Source organism: Lynx rufus, unplaced genomic scaffold (genome assembly GCF_022079265.1).
Source record: "Lynx rufus isolate CCGP_SWC_20201006 ecotype Redwood Valley unplaced genomic scaffold, mLynRuf1.p SCAF_17, whole genome shotgun sequence".
In the NCBI taxonomy this organism is placed as follows: Eukaryota; Metazoa; Chordata; class Mammalia; order Carnivora; family Felidae; genus Lynx; species Lynx rufus.
In genome coordinates, this window is record NW_025814831.1 from 46,027,188 (window position 1) to 46,046,416 (window position 19,229).

General features: G+C 38.5%; 1 protein-coding gene across 1 annotated transcript in view; it reads left to right on the top strand.

Annotated features, from left to right (window-relative positions):
• Nucleotides 1-61: 61 nt before the first annotated feature.
• The window catches only part of WDHD1 (WD repeat and HMG-box DNA binding protein 1), a 68,808-nt gene continuing 49,640 nt past the window's right edge, over nucleotides 62-19,229 (top strand). Inside the window, exons 1-6 of the mRNA XM_047079625.1 lie at nucleotides 62-136; nucleotides 356-448; nucleotides 10,270-10,381; nucleotides 16,631-16,782; nucleotides 18,154-18,265; nucleotides 18,452-18,502. Coding sequence (XP_046935581.1) covers nucleotides 372-448; nucleotides 10,270-10,381; nucleotides 16,631-16,782; nucleotides 18,154-18,265; nucleotides 18,452-18,502 — 504 coding nt within the window. The 5' untranslated portion in view covers nucleotides 62-136; nucleotides 356-371. The remainder of the gene's footprint in view (nucleotides 137-355; nucleotides 449-10,269; nucleotides 10,382-16,630; nucleotides 16,783-18,153; nucleotides 18,266-18,451; nucleotides 18,503-19,229) is intronic.

Consider the following 19,229-nt stretch of genomic DNA (forward strand, 5'->3'; position numbering starts at 1 on the left):
TTGCTCTGCGCCGGGCGTGGGCGGTCGGGCGGGCCGGCGCAGGCGCAGTGGTAGCGAGCACGCCAGAGCGCGGGAAGCGGCCCGGCGCGGGCGTTTGTTCCACACTTTTCCTCACCGGCGTAGCTCGGTTCTCTCGGTGAGTACCCCCTTGCGCTGCCAGTGTCCTTACAGCGCACCGAAGGGAAACGTGTCCCCTTCCCGGCTAATTGTCTGGCAGACCCTCTGCTCTGTCTTGTTTGTGCCACTCGGGTGGGGGAAAGGGGGCCACCGGGAGACTAACTTCCCTGCTTCTTCGTCAGCCACCGGCTTTTCCTCCCCTTTAAACTAATACTAGTTTTGATAAAAACATTTTTAGGTGGGTAGAAGGAAAGATGCCTGCCACCCAGAAGCCGATGAGATTTGGACATACCGAGGGACACACAGATGTCTGTTTTGATGATTTGGGGAGGTAAGGTACTTTGAGAAACGAAAAAGAACGTTTGAGGTGTAAATATTACAAAATTTATTGTTCTGCGTCAGATAAGCAGCCTAAAATGACACAACCAGACAGAAAAAAGACTGAAGTCTAAAATGGCACATGTATTTTCCTTAGGTTTATTGTTCGATTCGGGCCGTCCTTGTAGTTTTAGTATGTCTAAAAAGTTAACGAGTGTAAAATCTTACTTCCAGAGGAGTTGGAAAGATGTGAGCTTTCTCCCATATTTATCTTTTGTTCACTTGTCCTCTGCATCCCGCGTGATTATTTTGTCAGATGGCTAGCTGCCTCTTTCTCAAATTCAGTGGCCCTTTCTGTCGTTTTGGTGTTGTGTCTTTCCTTGGCTTTTGTGATACTATTTCCTTTTTTACTGTTTCTAACTTTTGACTTTTTTCCCCCCAGCTTACTTCCTTTGCTTAATTGATTGTGATCTTTTCCCAGGGTTATTCTGGTCTCTTTTTTATCTTTCTAAATCTCATTACTCTGCAGTACTATCCAGTTTCGTGGCTTCCACTGTTACTCCTATATTGATTGATTTATTGAAAAAATATTTGCGTGTCAACTCTGGTGGAGGCTAGAGATACAGTAGTACAAACAAGTCTCTTCATTGACCTTAGAGTCTTTTTAGATTGACCGACATTCTGCACAGATTAATCACCACAGTGAATGTACGTTTAGAATTATACTTAGCAATATTAAATGATAGGTATAATGATAAGCATATATGAAGGAACGTTGATACAGTTTGGAAGGTGGGGAAGGTTTCTCAGAAGAAGTGTTTCTTGAGATGAGATCTGAAGATTGAGTAGGTGTTAGGGAGTATAAAGAGATGGGGGGTGGCAGTGGGGTGGTGGTGTTGGCATTCCAGGCAGAGGGAACCCTGAAAAATTCCAGTGGGGTAGGGACCATGGTATGCTCAAAGGACAGAAAGAAAGCTAGTGATGCCAAAATGTAGAGTGTGATGCAGAGGTTGATGAGAGATGAAATCTGTGATGGTAAGCAATGGGCATCCTATCCAAGACCTTCTGGGCTTTATTGAGGAATCTTGTTTTCATTTTAAAAGCCATAGGAAGGTATTAAAAACTTGAAGCAGAGAGATGTGATCAGACTTTTTTTTTTTAGTGTTTGTTTATTTTTGAGAGAGAGACAGACAGAATGCGAGCAGGGGAGGGGCAGAGAGAGGGAGACACAGAACCCTAGGCAGGCTCCAGGCTCTGAGCTGTCAGCATAGATCCCCACGTGGGGTTTGAACTCATGAACTGTGAGATCCTGACCTGAGCTGAAGTCGGACACTTAACCGACTGAGCCACCCAGGCATCCCCAGACTCTTGTTTTTGAGAAGTTATGTGGAAGATGAAGTGGAAAAGTAGAAGTGGATGCAGAAAGACTGAGGAGGTACCTGCATTAGTCTTGTGGAGTGTGATGGAAGCTTGGACTAGAGAAGACATGACATGGAAAAAGGAGGATGCATTCAGGAAATATTTATTTATTTTTTTTTTTAAATTTTTTTTTCTTTTTCAACGTTTTTATTTATTTTTGGGACAGAGAGAGACAGAGCATGAACGGGGGAGGGGCAGAGAGAGAGGGAGACACAGAATCGGAAACAGGCTCCAGGCTCTGAGCCATCAGCCCAGAGCCCGACGCGGGGCTCGAACTCACGGACCGCGAGATCGTGACCTGGCTGAAGTCGGACGCTTAACCGACTGCGCCACCCAGGCGCCCCTTCAGGAAATATTTAAAAGGTAGAATCAACAGGATAGATCAGACATTAATGATGAAGGAGATGGAGATGTCTGGGATCACATCTATGTCTCTGGGTGTTACATTTGGGGAGATGACAGTGCCATTCACAGATACCTGAAATGGTTGGAGAGGAGCTTATTTCAGAGGTAGAAGAAGAGTGGAGATTATGAGTTTACATTTGAACATTTGGAATATTTCTTTGAGATATTCAACTAGAGGTGTAGACAGTTAGATATATGGGTCTAAAGCTAAGAAATGTGAGCTAGAAATAGAAATCTGTATCTTTTGCTGATGTCTCCTGGAGTTAAGGATTGAGGTCTTGACTGGAAATCTAGATGTGGAAGTTAATAAATAGATATTTAATGCTATGAACTTGGGTGAAATCACCTAGAAAGGGAGTAAATGTAGTTGAGAAAAAAAGTTTAAGGGCTAAGCCCTCGGACACTCCAAAATATTTAGAGATCCAATTAAAGAAGGAAGACCCAGCTAAGGAGACTTAAGACGGGCTGGCTAGAAAAGTAGAAAACCAAGAGACAAGAATGATGTCTAGAAGCCAAATGAAGTAAGCATTTTAAGGAGGAGGAAATAATAAACGATGTCAAATGCTGCTGGTGGGTCAAGTTGAGGACTGAGAATTTACCATTAGATTTGGTAATATGGGTGATCTAGCTTTTGTTATGGAGTGGTGAGAATGAAAACCTTGTTGCAGTGTATTCATAAAACTGGAAAGGGAGGAATTAGAGTCGCGAGGATGGCACTCAAAGAGTAAGGGTAGTTGGATAGGGCTGTGAGGTCAGGAAAGGTTTTTGTTCTAATGTTTATTATTTTTGAGAGAGAAAGAAAGAGAGAGCAAGCAGGGGAGGGGCAGAGAGAGAGGGAGACACAGAATTGGAAGGAGGCTCCAGGCTCTGAGCTGTCAGCACAGAGCCTGGCGCGGGGCTCAAATCCACAGACAGAGAGATGACCTGAGCTGAAGTCGGCCGCTTAACTGACTGAGCCACCCAGGCACCCTGGGAAGGTTTTTGTTTTAAAGTGAGAGATGCAGTATATGTATGAATGGAGATGATCCATATCCCAGGGAGGGATAAGTTGATGTTATGGTAGGAAGAGGGAGAATTGCAGGAGTGATGGCCTTGAGTAGGTAAGAGGGGTTACAATATAGTGCACAAGGGAGAGAAAGTGGCCAAAGGTAGGAACGTGGTCAAATTCACAAGTGGAGGGAAGGAGCACCTAGGAGGGATAGTGAGAATATGAGGCTAATTTCTACAGACTGCTTCAGTTTTCTGAGTAAAATAGGAAGCAAAGTTTTTAGCTGAGAGTGGGGAGGCTGTGGGGGTTTGAAGAAAGAGGAGTAGATATGAGATAGATGATTAGAAAAGAAGGACCTAGGGGCGCCTGGGTGGCTCAGTCAGTTAAGCGTCCGACTTCGGCTCAGGTCATGATCTCGCAGTTCGTGAGTTCAAGCCCTGCGTCGGCCTCTGTACTGACAGCTCAGAGCTTGGAGCCTGTTTCAGATTCTGTGTCTCCCTCTCTCTCTCTGACCCTCCCCCATTCATGCTCTATCTCTCTCTGTCTCAAAAATAAATAAACATTAAAAAAAAATTAAAAAAAAAAAAAAAAAGAAAAGAAGGACCTAGGGAAATATAGTTAGTTGGAATAGTGGGCAACACTAATGGTCTACTTTAGGTTAGTGATCATGAATTTAAAGTGAGATTAGACAACCTAGTTATGTGTTTTTTGCTAGCCACGTTTAGCTGCAAATGTTACTTACCAATGGGCATAGAGTTGGATTTAACCAGGGTTGGGGTTTTGTCAGGTAAGTATGACAAAGGGAGGGGGTTTGAGGATGATGCAAAGAAGTGATTTTAAGAACAGGTTGTGGAATCTAAGCCAGATTGGGAGGAATGTGAGAATTTGTGAGGGAGTGAGAGATAGTGAGAAGTTAGTTTCAATAGATTGTAGATCCTAATAGAAGTAAAAAATGGTTGAAGTTAGGATATTAAGGGTATAAGGTAAAAAGATAAGTGATTAGGATGATTGAAATTGAAATTATGAAGAATTTGCAATATTGGTAAAGACAAAATCTACTCTATGACAATGGGAGTCTGAGATGAAGTGAAGGACAAGACTTAGTATAAGAAGGCTTCGTGTATATGGATATTACAAATACTAAGAATTATGATAGGAATAGTGTTGTTCAGAGCACCTGGGTGGCTCAGTGGGTTAAGCATCCAGCTCTCAAGTCATGATCTCACAGTTAGGAGATAGAGCCCCGAGTCAGGCTCTGAGCTGCTAGTGTGGAGCTTGCTTGGGATTTTCTCTATCTCTCTCTCTCTCTACCCCTCCCCTGCTCATTCTCTCTCTCTCTCTCTCTCAAAATTCACAAATAAACATTTTTTTTAAAAGGCATAGTGTTGTTAGGGAATGACAATGAACCTTGTGCTAAAAATCCTTAGGGAATATGGGAGATTTCTCTTTAGGAATTTGTAGGTGGTCTCATAGCAGTTTTTGCCCCCCCCCTCCTTTTTTTAAAGAGAGTGGGGTGTAGCAATAGAATGGAAGTGGTAATGAAATGGAACGAAGGCCCACTGACAGGCCCCAAGGGAATGTAGAAGAGAAATCAACCACCTTTAAAAATTTCTTTTAACGTTTATTTATTATTGAGAGAGAGAGCATGAGCATGGTAGGGGCAGACACAGAATCTGAAGCAAGCTCCAGGCTCTGAGCTGTCAGCACAGAGCCTGACGCGGGGCTTGAACTCACAAACTGCAAGATCATGACCTGAGCTGAAGTTGGACACTTAACTGACTGAGCCTCCCAGGCACCCCAGAAATCAACCACCTTTTAAGAGGATTGAAGAGGAATCTGTGTTCTCAGAAGAAGTGTTCAGGAAAAAAGCTGAGGATAGTCTGGTGCCTAACCATGAATTTCATGAGGCACGATGGAAGGGTTTGGGAGAGGTGGTCAGATTAGGAAAAGAACATTGTTCAGTGAGGATGGAGAATCTAGATGGTGAGAAATGCCTTGGTAATCATTGGCTTCTTGTAGTTATGTCACAAAGAGGATAAAGGCATGATATAATTAGTCCTTATACTCAGAAACTTACAGTGGTTTTCTTATCATCTAAACCGGGACACCTTTGGGAATGGGGAGAAGGATTTCAAAAGAATTAAAATTATAATTTTTAAAATTATTTATTGATTAGCAAATTATTCTGTTTTGATAGAGCTATAACATTTCTGTTCAAAAAGTGTTTTGGGCACCTAGGTGGCTCAGTTGGTTAAGCATCTGATTTCCTGATTTCGGCTCAGGTCATGATCTCCCGGTTGTGAGAGTAAGCTCCCAGTTAGGCTCTGTGCTGAGCATGGAGCCTGTCTGAGGTTCTCTCTCTCTCCCCCTCTCTCCCCCTCTCTCTCCCCCTCTCTCCCCCTCTCTCTCCCTCTCCCTCCCTCTCCCACTGCCTCTCTCCCTCTCCCACTGCCCCTCTCCCTTGCTTTCATGCTCACTCACGTGCTCTCTCTCTCTCTAAAATAAACAAAACAACAACACAAAAACCTGTTTTAAAATATTTTTCCTAAAGACATATTTATGATATTAAAACATTTAAAAAATTTACATTGATTTTCTAAATATTAAACATATAAACATTTACATAAGTAGAATATTCTTGGTATATACTCATCTACTTTAGTCAGTTCTTTTAGCCTGTCTCTAACATGGCATTTTTCTGAAAAATATGTTTTTTTCAATATAGTCTTATTTTTATTTTTATTTTTCTTATAAAATTGGCTGCAGTCATCCTCAGAGTTGCATTTATGCTGAGACCTTGAAGTGAGATGAGTTAACTCTTTTTTTAAGACCATAATATTTTTTCTTCTTCTTTTTTTTTATGCTTATTTATTTGTTTTTGAGAGTGAGCCCCAGCACAGGGGCAGAAAGAGAGAATCCCAAGCAGGCTCCATCCCATGAACTGTGAGATCATGACCTGAGCTGAAATCAAGAGCCAGACGCTTAACCGACTCAGCCACCCAAGTGCCCTAGGGTCATAATATTTTTCAGTATAAGAAAATAACTTTCTTTAGGTTCTCACATACCTGGTAAGCTCAGAAAATTCTACTAACTGGAAGAGTCTTCAATTTTTAAAAATCTGTTTTAATTGAAATGGGTAAATCTTTTACTTTCAGTATTTTTATGGGTTCTGTCTTTTTACCTTCATTCAGAGTACCCTTTTTCAATAGTAAGTTCTTCAATATTTTTTACTTTTTATTTTTTTATATTTTATATATGTATTTTTTTTTCTTTAATTCATCAAGTAAGTTTTCTGGTTTCTTTGAATGTTTCACAAATTTTAAGCCTACTCAGTTTCATTTTATTTTGGCACAGAATATAAATTTATATAGCTAAAAAGAGGGGTTCCCTCAGAAGATTCTTCTTACAAGTCAAGATATTCCAGAGTACAATGAGAGAATTTCAAAATGATATCATTCACTCTTTCAGCTTTTAATGTACAAGTTGTTCAATTCTTAATTTGCTTTTGTAGGGATAAATTTTAGTGTCTTCCTGTCCATAAGCTTTGTTTTCATTAACTGCCTTTCACCAAAAGCTTCAAACGCTTGAGTTGAATGCTTAAAGATCGTTAACTGATTTTCAACAAAATGCAACTAAGACTTAGGGAACGTGTTTCCAATAGTGGTGGTGGTGGTGGTGATGATGATGATAATAACACCATCATTATAGGACACTTAGGTTTTATAAAGTCACTCTTCAAAGACTCATATATTTTAAAAATCTAATTGATGGGCAGGAGAGAAACCATCTCATGCAATGCTGAAGTATTTTCGTGTATCTAATATCAGTTTGTTTTGAAAATTTTGTTCAGTCATTGTGGGTATAAACTAAATTATCTCAAAATTCAACTACTGTGGCTTCTGTTTTGATTCATACATTTTTATAGTTCATTTGGTTATGAATTATAGTTTCAATTCCAACTACATTTGTGTTTCATAGATTTCTTAATTTAGTAAGTGCATTGTTTTTACCACACTGCTGTGCTCTACCAAAATGGGTATTACTGTGAAAATTAAGAATTTTATCTTTAGCATTAAACTTTGCAAATGATGTTAGAATTCCCAATAATGTTAGATGTTTTACTTCCACAGAATAAACTTTCAGAAGCTTTACTTTGTTTCTGTGAACTGGAGAGAAAACTAAACCATTATTGGAATCAATCTGACTGATTTTCTATTTAAACGTTGTAATGACGTTGTGATAAAACCAGTATCATTTAACTGTTTGAAAAGTTCTTTAAAAAAAAAAAGGTTTTTTTTTTTTTAACATTAACATTTATTCATTTTTGAGAGTGAGAGACAGAGCATGAGCGGGGGAGGGTCAGAGAGAGAGGGAGACACAGAGTCCAAAGCAGGCTCCAGGCTCTGAGCTGTCAGTACAGAGCCTGATGTGGGGCTTGAACTCAAGGACCGCGAGATCATGACCTGAGCTGAAGTTGGACGCTTAACCGACTGAGCCACCCAGGCGCGCCGAAAAGTTCTCTTACTAATGGTGACTGCATATTAACAGCTATAACTTTACTTCCTACTTGCACTAGAAAAAATGAAAAATGAACAAAATTAATTTAGAACCACTGTTGTTTGTTCTAGTGCTGAGCTGTTCAGTACAATAGCCTAGCCACATGTGGCTATTTAGATTTGAATTAATTAAAGTTAACTAAATTTAACATTCAGGTCCTCAAGTCACACTAGCCCCATTTGAAACCACATTTTAATTGCTCAGGAGCCAAACAATTTCCATCCTCTCAGAAAGTTCTATTGGACAGTACTGAATTATTATGAAAAGTCATGCCTGACAAGATGCCAACTCACTTTCTGCAGCTGCAGAAACATGGTTTTCAGGAAGTTTCAAGATAACTACTAGCTTACAAAGTAGATGCTCAAGTTTCTTCAGGAGTTCTGTGTCTTCTGTCTTTCCTGTGTTTGGTATTATCACAACAGCCCCTGTAGCAAATGTCCACTAACATTTTGTTCATGTTAACATTTTTATTATCAGCTTCTTGAGAAGCAGAAATTTAGTGTTTAATATTTTGTTAAACGTGTACTTGATATCTTTTTTTTTTAGTTTGTTGCTACTGAAAGGTGTTTCATTAAAAGGCATAATCAATAATAAAATGAATGTTTTATTCCTATAGTAAGTGACAAAAACAGTGTCAGAAGAATATTCAGACTACTCTAAAAGTTCTTCAGGGGACTGTTGAGCTATTTTTTGCATATATTTCTCATTAATTCCACCACATTTCACTCTAATATTCTAATGGTACCACCAACTGACACCTGCAACTTTCTACATCTCCTTTGCTGGCTAGCTGGTTGCAGCAAATAGTAGGGAAAGCAATATGAAATACTTATCCCATCACCATTGAAGACTGAAAGAAATCGTTCTCTCTAGGGCCTCCTGACTGTTTTCACTTTGGTTTTAATCAAAGTGAACCAACTGTTAACACCTGTTGTCTGTGAAGGGTGGTATTATGTTGCATAAAGAAAGGATTGGAATGGGGAGATGGGTTGTCACTGGTTGCCTTTCAGATTTACCCATGTGATAAAGTGAGAACTCTGTTCATTGTACATGTTACACTACTAAACAAGACCATGCCAGAAGCGAAGTGCAAAGAAGAGGTCTGTCAAACCCACCCAACAAATTTGGATGCATGTAATACTAATATATTTTTTTTAAGATACTACATTTTATTTATTTATTTTTTAAAGTTTATACATTTCCTTGGTAATCTCTACACCCAACATGGAGATCAAGAGTCACATGCTCTTCTGAGTCAGCCAGGTGTGCTGATACTAATATGTTTTAAAGTGAAAAATCAAGGACAGATTACAAACTAGCAGGATGCATAAATCAGGAAAGTCCTGGGCAAACAGACTAACGGTCCTCCTATTTACTTCCTATAGAAGGGAGTCCAAGCTCCTTACTCTGACATTAAGATCATTGTGAATAGGATGACTCCCAATCTACATTTTTTTTCCTCAATTTCCTGTACTGTCTGCTAAGTAAACTCCCCATTCTTTTTTTTTTTTTTTAATTTTTTTTTTTTAACGTTTATTTATTTTTGAGACAGAGACAGAGCACGAACGGGGGAGGGTCAGAGAGAGAGGGAAACACAGAATCTGAAACAGGCTCCAGGCTCCAAGCTGTCAGCACAGAGCCCGACGCGGGGCTCGAACTCACGGACCGCGAGATCATGACCTGAACCGAAGTTGGCCGCTCAACCGACTGAGCCACCCAGGCGCCCCTCCCCATTCTTTACTAACATCGTGTTTTGTTCATTTGGTTTCCTCTGTTTGGAGCTGCTCTTTTCACCAATCTCAGCATATCTAATTCTACTTGCCCTACTTGCCCTTTGACTTCCCAGTGTCTTCTTTCTTTTGAATCCCTCTGATTTTCCAGGTGGGAATTAATCCTTTTCTTCTGAACCTCTATAGTTCTTTATATGGCTTCTCTTTGCCATTGACCATGTTATTTTTGTGTTTTGTTTCCTTTTGTATGTGTCACAACACCTACAGATAGGACACATACCAAATGAATAAAGCACCAGGAAACGAGGTTTAAAACAAGATTTGAGAGTTACAGCCATTTGAATAATCAGCTTTGGATAATTGAGTTCTTGTATCCGTCCACTTACTCATTTTACAAACATTTATCAAGGCTTCTATTTGTCAGAGATTGCTTTGTGCCGGGGGCACAATGGTGAGCAAGGTTGACCTAGTCCCTGTTGTTAGATTACACACTCATCTTTCTTACATTGTTACAAAGAATTTTATGCCAGGGAGGAACTGTAGGGAACATTAAATTCACCTTTCATTTTATAGAATAGGAGATTAGCAGTCCTCGTTATTGAAGTTTAGGTATGTAAAATAAGAAAACATTGATTAACACCTTGATTTTATTGGAAAAAAAGATAAAGTAGTATTCTAAAAAAATTAATAAGGCTGAAACTGGGTGACCTTTTAATGACTGTGTTTCCTCCACAGTTGTATTGTGACTTGTGGAAGTGATGGTGATGTGAGGATTTGGGAAGATTTGGATGATGATGATCCTAAATCTATTAACGTTGGAGAAAAGGCATATTCATGTGCTTTGAAGGTATTGAAAACAGTTACAGCTAACAATGAGAAGTGATACTGCTGTGTGATTTTTATGCAAGGGTGAAGAATATTTTTGTTGAAGTTTTGAATGTAGAGGTATTTTTTGTTTCTCTTATGAAATAGTAATATTCAAATATGTATAATGCCATAAATTTTTACAGGTAAAACCTAAATCTGAATGGCATTAAAATCTGAATGGTTTAGGGTACCTGGGTGGCTCAGTCCATTAATCATCTGACTTCAGCATAGGTCATGATATCAACGTTTGTGAGTTTGAACTCCACATCGGGCTCTGTGCTGACAGCTCAGAGCCTGGAGCCTGCTTCAGATTCTGTGTCTCCCTCTCTCTGCTTCTCCCCCACTTGCTTTCTCTCTTTTCAAAAATAAATATTTAAAATTTTTTAAATCTGGATGTTTTATTAAAGATGATTAATGTGTTAATGGTAAACCAGTTAAAATATATGCAAGAAATTACATGTTTTCTTTTGAGATTTAAATGTTCCCTTTTCTCTTTGAGAGAAAACTCCATGGCATTTTCAGGTTTTTAGTTCACTAATTTAGATAACTTGAAGAATCACACTAGAAAAGAGGAATATTCTAGCTTTTCAAGATATTTATGTGTTTCATGTTTCTGATGTTTTATGTAAGGTAAGTCTGGAAATGAGATGTAGGTCATTTGGAGAATGGAGACACATTTTTCAGAAGGACTTGGCAATCTAAATATTTAAAAACCACTAAACTTTTAATTTGTGATGAATTTTAAGTTGAGTGTATTGTATTTGGGTAGAAAAAAATCTTTTCACAGAAATACATATTTTCAAACTCAGGCTCATTAAAGTAAATTAATGAGATGGTCTTTATTTTATTATTTTTTTTAATGTTTATTTAAAGAGAGAGAAACAGGGCAAACGGGAGGGGCAGAGAGAAAGGAGACACAGAATCTGAAGCAGGCTCCAGGCTCTGAGCTGTCAGCACAGAGCCTGACGTGGGGCTCGAACTCATGAACCGTGAGATTGTGACCTGAGCCAAAGTCAGATGTAATGCTTAACTGACTGAGCCACCCAGGCACCCCTGAATGAGATGGTCTTTAGATATTAGATATTCTTTTTTAAATGGTCACATATAAGAGAAAATATATTCCCAGAAGGAAAAATACAAAAGACTAACATACATTAGATACAAGTTAAATCTCACTAATAAGCAAAGAAGTACAAATTAAACAACTGGAATTTTTTTTTTCCATTAGATTGGCAAGGATGAAAAATATCACTAATTCCAACAATAGTGAGGATTTGGAGAAGTATTTGTAAATGAAAAAAGACTCACTTGTGGTTTTCTGTTACACTCACACTACTACCATGCTCCTAACACCTCAACCACTGGATGTGTGGATTTTTCCCCCACACCAAACAAATTTCTGTAATATTAGCTGGGTGTCCTGTAGTTCAGTTCAATTCTGACACTAGCACAGAGTTAGCACAGACCTCACAGGTTAGGGGCTCAGTGCCACAAGACTGCTCCCCACTTTAGATACAAGTTGAAAGTAGTAAGTCCCCAGCTTACCCACAGCATCTGTCCTACTTGGCTACAAATCAGAGGTTCCCATGCACCGCCCCCCCCCCCCCCCCCGAAAATGAAATGGTTTCAGTCATTTGCTACAAATAGCTCACAGAATTCAGGTGGAAACACTGGTACCAGTTCATTATATAATGAAGTATAGATAAAGGTACAGGTAAACAGGCAGATGAAGAGATACATAGTATGAGGTCTGGGAGGGTATTTTTTCCCCCATGGAGTTGGGGTCTGAACATCCTCCTGGTACGTGAATATATTCACCAACCTGGAAACTCCTTGAACCTCATGCTATTGGGATTTTTATGAAGGCTTCATTACATTGACATGGTTGTTTATTAATTCCATTTCTAGCTCTTCTCCCTTTCCTGGATGAAGTGGGGTAGGGCTAAAAGTTCCAAGCCTCTAATTTTGATTTTTTTTTTTAAATGTTTATTTATTTTTGAGAAGGTGGGGAGGGGCAGAGACAGACACAGAATCCAAAGCAGGCTCCAGGCTCTGCGCTGTCAGCATACAGCCTGATGTGGGGCTTGAACTCACAAACTGTGAGTTCATGACCTGAGCTGAAGTTGGATACCCAACCAACTGAGCCACCCAGGCGCCCCATGGTTTGATTTTTCTAATCATGAGCCCTCATTCTGAAGTTATCCAGGAGTCTGCCAAGAATTGCCTCCTTAGGACAAAAGACATTTCTATCAGCGATGAAATCCCAAGAGATTTAAGAGCTTTGTGTCAGGAACCAGGGTCAAAGACCAAATATTAGAACAAAAGCTGTTCCTAGTAGTCTTATCACTTAGGAAGTTTCAAGGGTTTTAGAACTCTGCCAGGAATGGGAGGTAAAGGCTAATATCTATTTTCTATTATTTTACAGTATTGTACAACAGTTGCTGGAAGTGTAACTGGGGAGCTTTTTAAAAAGTAAATTGATACCATACATCAAACTTAGAATGCATATAGTCATTTCTGGCTATTTACCCTGAGGAAATACATACTTTCATATTTATGTGGACAAGGATATATTAGTAAAACTACTTTTTATAATAGCAAAAATTAGAACCAATTGTTCTTCAAAAGAGAATTTGTTTTGTAAATTGGTAGAGCCCTGTAATGTAATACTATGCAGATACAAAAAAAAAATGAGGGTGTGGCTATATATCTATCAGCAAAGATGTTTACAGTGAGTTGAAAAATTAAAAAGTTGCACAGCAGCCTGTATTGTGTAGTCTTATGTTTGTTAAAATTAAGGATACACAGACATATATATACTTGAAATTTGCATATGTGTGTAAGAAAGTTAGAAAGATTTAACTCAAAATGTTAACAGAGATTACTTCATAAGAGTAGGGAAACTCACTCTTTGCCCAGAACACTTTCATGTTGTTATTTTTCTTCTAGAGTAAGTATACACTACATTTATATATGAAGACTGTAAAGAAGGAAAAAAAGTGGTCTTGTAGTAGTTTCCTAGGGAAGCTGGAACAAATTGTCAAACCCTTGGTGGCTTAAAACAACAGAAAATTGTTGTCTCATGGTTCAGAAGGCAAGAAGCCTGAAACCAAGGTGTTGGCACGGTTAGCTCCTTTAGAGGCTCTGAGGGAGTCTGTTCTATGCCTCTCTCCTAGCTTCTGGTCGTTGTCAGTAATCCTCAGTGTTGCTTGGTTGGAAGAAACATCGATCTGTGCCTCCCGTGTTCCCATTGCCTTTTTCTCTGTGTCTTTGTGTCTCAAATCTCCTCTCCTTTTTCTTATAAGGACACCAATCATTGGATTTACATCCTTAATTTACTATATTGGCCAAAGATGCTCTTTCCAAATAAGATCACATTCACAGGTACCTAGGTTTAGGATTTAGGCATGCCTTTCGGGGGTCATTATTCAGTCCACTAGAAATCTGATAATCTGTGCTAAAATGTTTTCTTTGGCTTTAGAAATAAAGGTGATGGTACTTCATTGAAATGACATTACCAAATAACCATGTAAAGTTGACAGCTTTACAACACATTTCATTTAAAACATTATTGTTTATGGTTTTGGAGTCAGTGGTACAGGAAAGTACAGTTAGATGTTTTATTGGATAACAAAATGGAGAAAATATCACTCTAAAATAGTGAAACTGAAATTAATCAATTGGTTAAGTAATAGTTAACGTCTGCATGGTATTTTACGTTGTCAAGGCCTTTTAACAAAGTTATAGAGAAGTATGTGGAATTACCTCTGTTTTATTCATGGGAAAGTCAAAGCTCTGAGGAAGGTCAAATGACACAGTTGGTAAGGAACACCGTGGACTAGAGCTCAAGTCAGCCGGTGCTGGGATCCATTCCTGTCAGTCCACCAGGGAGAAGAGTGATCTGACCAGAGCCCTGATCTTTTGGGTGTTTTCTTTTTTGTTTTTCTTTTTTTCAATTTTACTAGTTGACAAAGTACTGATAGTGATTTGATTTCTCAGTAGATTGGTTGGAAATTGATTTCAAAACAAGTCCTTTGTTCAGGTCTCCTGGGTGAGGAAGTATAGATATACTTTAATATTTTCATATGAATAGAGGGCTAGTTAATGTGTTATTTAAAAATTACCGAAATTGTTTATTAGAGCTGAGGGTGCTTCGTTGATTTTACTGAGAGATCTGTCTGTCAAGTAAAGCACAGCCGGGTTGCATAATTCCTGTATATGCACACAGATAGTGGGTGTTTCTGCAGTTTTGCCAAAGAATATGTAGCATCATCAGTGTTGTCTTGAGTTGGTTATAGTTTTTCCTTGATTCTCTTGTTTTCACATTAAATTATTGTTAGCTTCAACATTATAGATGTAGTCTTTTGTGGATTGTTTAATTACATCCAGTAGTTACAATGTAGGCATAAACAGTACTTTTTACCAGTTTTCCAGTATTTGAAGATAAGTATATATTGTAGTTCAAATCTGAATCATCTGTACTGTTACTTGAACAGATGTATACATCTTCCCAAATTTTTCTGTATAGTAACATGTCACTGTATTACTAAGTTCTTTTTCCACTGGAGTGAGAGCAGGTGCTATAGATAGACAGAGGGTCTTACATGTGCAAATATGGCTGAGATCTGTTGCTATAGGATATTCATTAACAAACTTGAGTATTTGGTTTTTTGGCAGTTACCATTTAATCTAAATTAATAAATTGACCATATGATTTATCAGAGCCCCTCCTAGAGAAGTAATAAAATTAAGTTTCCAGGGCAGATACTTTACCTTTTATGATTCTTAGCTAAAATCTCTGCAAAGCAATGGTCTCTGCTGATCATTTTCATATCCTAAAATTTTCCATTTATTTAGTGTTCTTAATTTTTAAACTTAATTTTATTATTTAATGTTTATTATTAGAGTGCATGTGCGAGCACAGGAGGGCAGAGGGAGACGAAGAGAGAGAATCTTTTTTTTTTTTTTTTTTTTGAGAGAGAGAGAGAGAGAGAGAGAGCGAGAGAGCGAGAGAGCATGAGCTGGGGAAGAACAGGGAGAGAGGAGGAAGGCGAGAATTCCAAGCAGGCTCTGCACTATCTGCACAGAGCCCAACTTGGGGCTTGAACTACTAACCATGAGATCGTGACCTGAGCCAAAATCAAGAGTCAAACACTCAACTGACTGAGCCACCCAGGCACCCTGGAAGAGAGAGAATCTTAAGCAGGCTCCATGCCCAGTATGGAGCCCATTGTGGGGCTCATCCTCACCACCATGAGATCATGACCTGAGCCAAAATCAAGAGTCAGATGCTTAACTAAGTGAGCCACCCAGCCACCCCTAATTTAATTTTATTATTTAAAAAAATTATTTATATTTTTAACTCCAGTATAATTAACGTATAGTGTTATATTAGTTTCAGGTGTATGATATAGTAATTCAACAATTCTATACATTATTCGTTGCTCATCATTCTAAGTATACTCTGTTTAGGATCCTCCTACTCCACCATCTTTCTGTCTAGTGTTTTAAGGGGCACCTGGACAACTTGGTTGAGTGTCCGACTCTTAATTTCCGTTCAGGTCATGATCTTGCAGTTCATGGGATCGAGCCCCATGTTGGGCTCTGTTTTGGCAGCGTGGAGCCTGCTTGGGACACTCTGTCCCTCTGTCTCTACCCCTTTCCCACTTGCGTTCTGTCTCTGTCTCTCTCTCTCTCTCTCTCAAAATAAATAAACATTAACAAAAACCACCTTTCTGGGGCACCTGGGTGACTCAGCCTGTTAAACATCTGACTTCGGTTCTAGTCATGACATTGCAGTTCATGAGTTCGAGCCCCGCAATGGGCTCTGTGCTGACAGCTCAGAGCCTGGAGCCTGCTTTGGATTCTGTGTCTCCCTTTCTCCGCCCCTCTTCTGCTCATGCTCTCTGTCTGTCTGTCTCTTTCTCTCTCTGTCAAAAATAAATAAACATTAAAAAAAAATAAAATAAAAAAGCCCCAAGAACCACCATTAAAAAAAGAAAATCCAGAGGCTAAAAATTTGGCTGGTGAAGGGGGAATTAAATTATATAAAGGTAGTAAATAAATTTTTCTTGCTAATAGACATTCAGGAAAGTTGTATACTGAGTGATGATTTTTCTCTTGACATTAACTACATTTATAAGATTTTTTTATAGGATTGTTAAGTGTGAAGAGACTCTCAATTGATTTGGATTTTTTTTTTGTAATATTTCTTTTATTTTTCTTTTAGAATGGGAAATTGGTCACTGCGGTATCTAACAATACTATTCAAGTCCACACATTTCCTGAAGGAGTTCCAGATGGTATATTGACTCGCTTTACCACGAATGCAAACCATGTGGTCTTTAATGGAGATGGTGTAAAAATTGCTGCCGGATCTAGGTGAGGCTCTTTGATACCAGAAAAGGAAGTAATACTAGAACAGAATGGTCATGTGTTGGTTTCAGGGTAGCATTTTCAGGACTTTGCTCTTTTTTTGTTGTTGTTAATTTTTATATTCAAGTGTTCAGTAAAGGTTTTTGAGGACAACCTACTCTTTGTGAATTGAGATACATTGCTTTGCAGACAACCTGTTCAGTAAATGCTGAAACAGATTAGGGAAACAAGATAGTTTGATACAAAATTTCAAAAATCATTAGGGTAGAATGTGGACTGTACTGTAGGATTTTTATTGTTTCTCTTGATGCTTATTTGTCACAGGAAAAAAAACAATTAAATTGCTGAGGTGGAGTAAAAGGCATAGTACTTTTAAATATGGTTGAGGAGTGCCTGGGTGGCTTAGTTGGTTAAGCATCTGACTCTTGATTTTGGTTCAGGTCATGATCTCACGGTTTGTGGGTTCAAGCCCTGCATGAGGCTCTATGCTGACAATGCGGAGCCTGTTTGAGATTCTTTCTCTCTCTCTGCCTCTTTCCCGCTCTTCCTCTTTCCTTCTCTCTCAAAATAAATGGGTAAACTTTTAAAAATTAAATAAATATTGGGGCGCCTGGGTGGCGCAGTCGGTTAAGCGTCCGACTTCAGCCAGGTCACGATCTCGCGGTCCGTGAGTTCGAGCCCCGCGTCGGGCTCTGGGCTGATGGCTCAGAGCCTGGAGCCTGTTTCCGATTCTGTGTCTCCCTCTCTCTCTGCCCCTCCCCCGTTCATGCTCTGTCTCTCTCTGTCCCAAAAATAAATAAACGTTGAAAAAAAAAAAAATTAAATAAATATTATTGAGACTTTAAAAAATGGTCGTGACTTTAATTAATTGGTAAATAATAGAAGCTTAAGATGTAACTGAGGAAGTCACTTAGGAAGTATTTCTATTTTTAATTTTTTTTAAATTTTTATTATTTTTTAACGTTTTTATTTAATTTTGAGAGACAAGGAAAGAGAGTGCAAGCAGGAGAGGGGCAGAGAGAGAGGGAGGCAGAGGATCTGAAGTGGGCTCTGAGCTGACAGCAGAGAGCCTGACCAGGGGTCAAACTCAACGAACTGTGAGATCGTGACCTGAGTGGAAATCAGACACTTAATGACTGAGCCATCCAGGAGCCCCAGAAAGTATTTGTATTTTAATGGGAAATCTTGAATCGTGTTTATGGTATTTTTACAGAGCAAAATTAAAAGGTAAGTCCTTAAATTTTGATGCCAAACTTTACAAATTGCTATAAAAAAATTACGGCATTTACTCTTGAAATATTTGAGTCAGGTTTTAGGAGAGGCTTTGTATTGACATTTATATTAATGCCTGTTATACATTACTCTTACTGTTCACAGTGATTTTCTAGTCAAAGTTGTGGATGTGATGGATTGCAGCCAACAGAAAACATTTCGAGGACATGATGCCCCTATTTTAAGTCTTTCTTTTGATCCTAAGGACATCTTTCTGGTAATCATTTTTTCCCCTTTGTTTGTTTGTTTGTTTGTTTGTTTTTCTTCAGTATGTTTAAAATTATAAGAGAATTAGAATATTTCACACAGTTGATAAAAAGGCTGTTTGATTTATCAGTTGAACCAGTTTCCATATAGTATTATGGTTGTAACTATAGAGAAATTTATTGTTTTATTTCTGCAGGCATCAGCTAGTTGTGATGGATCTGTCAAAGTGTGGCAGATTTCAGATCAGGTAACTTCTCAACTTGAATTTAAAACTTTTTGCTCATTTCTGTCATATATGGGGTGTTACATATCATTGGGCTAAATTAATTCTTTTTCTTTTTTGTTTTTTTCTTTTGAGTAGCATTGAATACTGTTTCTGTGATCAAATCCTATGATAATCTAATGCAAAAGTGTGTTGAAGACTAATTGCTTTTGTACTCAATCACAAGGGAAGCAATAGATTTATATTTCATTTTTAGGTTTTATAAATCAGTGGGGAAAATTCAGTCAATGTATATTTACAAATGAACTACCATGTGTAGGGACCTTGATGTTGGGGATACAAAAACAAAGACATTGGCCACACTTTATTTGGAGAATCACATAAATGACTTATTCTAACCAACCTGTTAAAAGTTTTGAAGGAGATATCAAGAAAGTGCTCTCTAGATTGGCACAGGGAACAATTAATTCTTCCTGAGGCATTCTAGAGATCATGTGGCTGATGAGAAAAATATCCCCCACAGGTATGCCTCCTCAATAGGCACAGTTTCTTCCCCTCATGTTTGAACTGTTCAGAAGGGTTGTCTTTGACACCTTAACATTTTCTAGGAGATCTCTTAAATTTATTTTTGTAGACACTTTAATATTTTAATGTATTGGGGTTTGTGTGTGTGTGTGTGTACCTTTATTCAGAGTATATTGTTCGCTTATTCTACACAGGAAATACTCTAATTTAATTATTTAAGACTTTT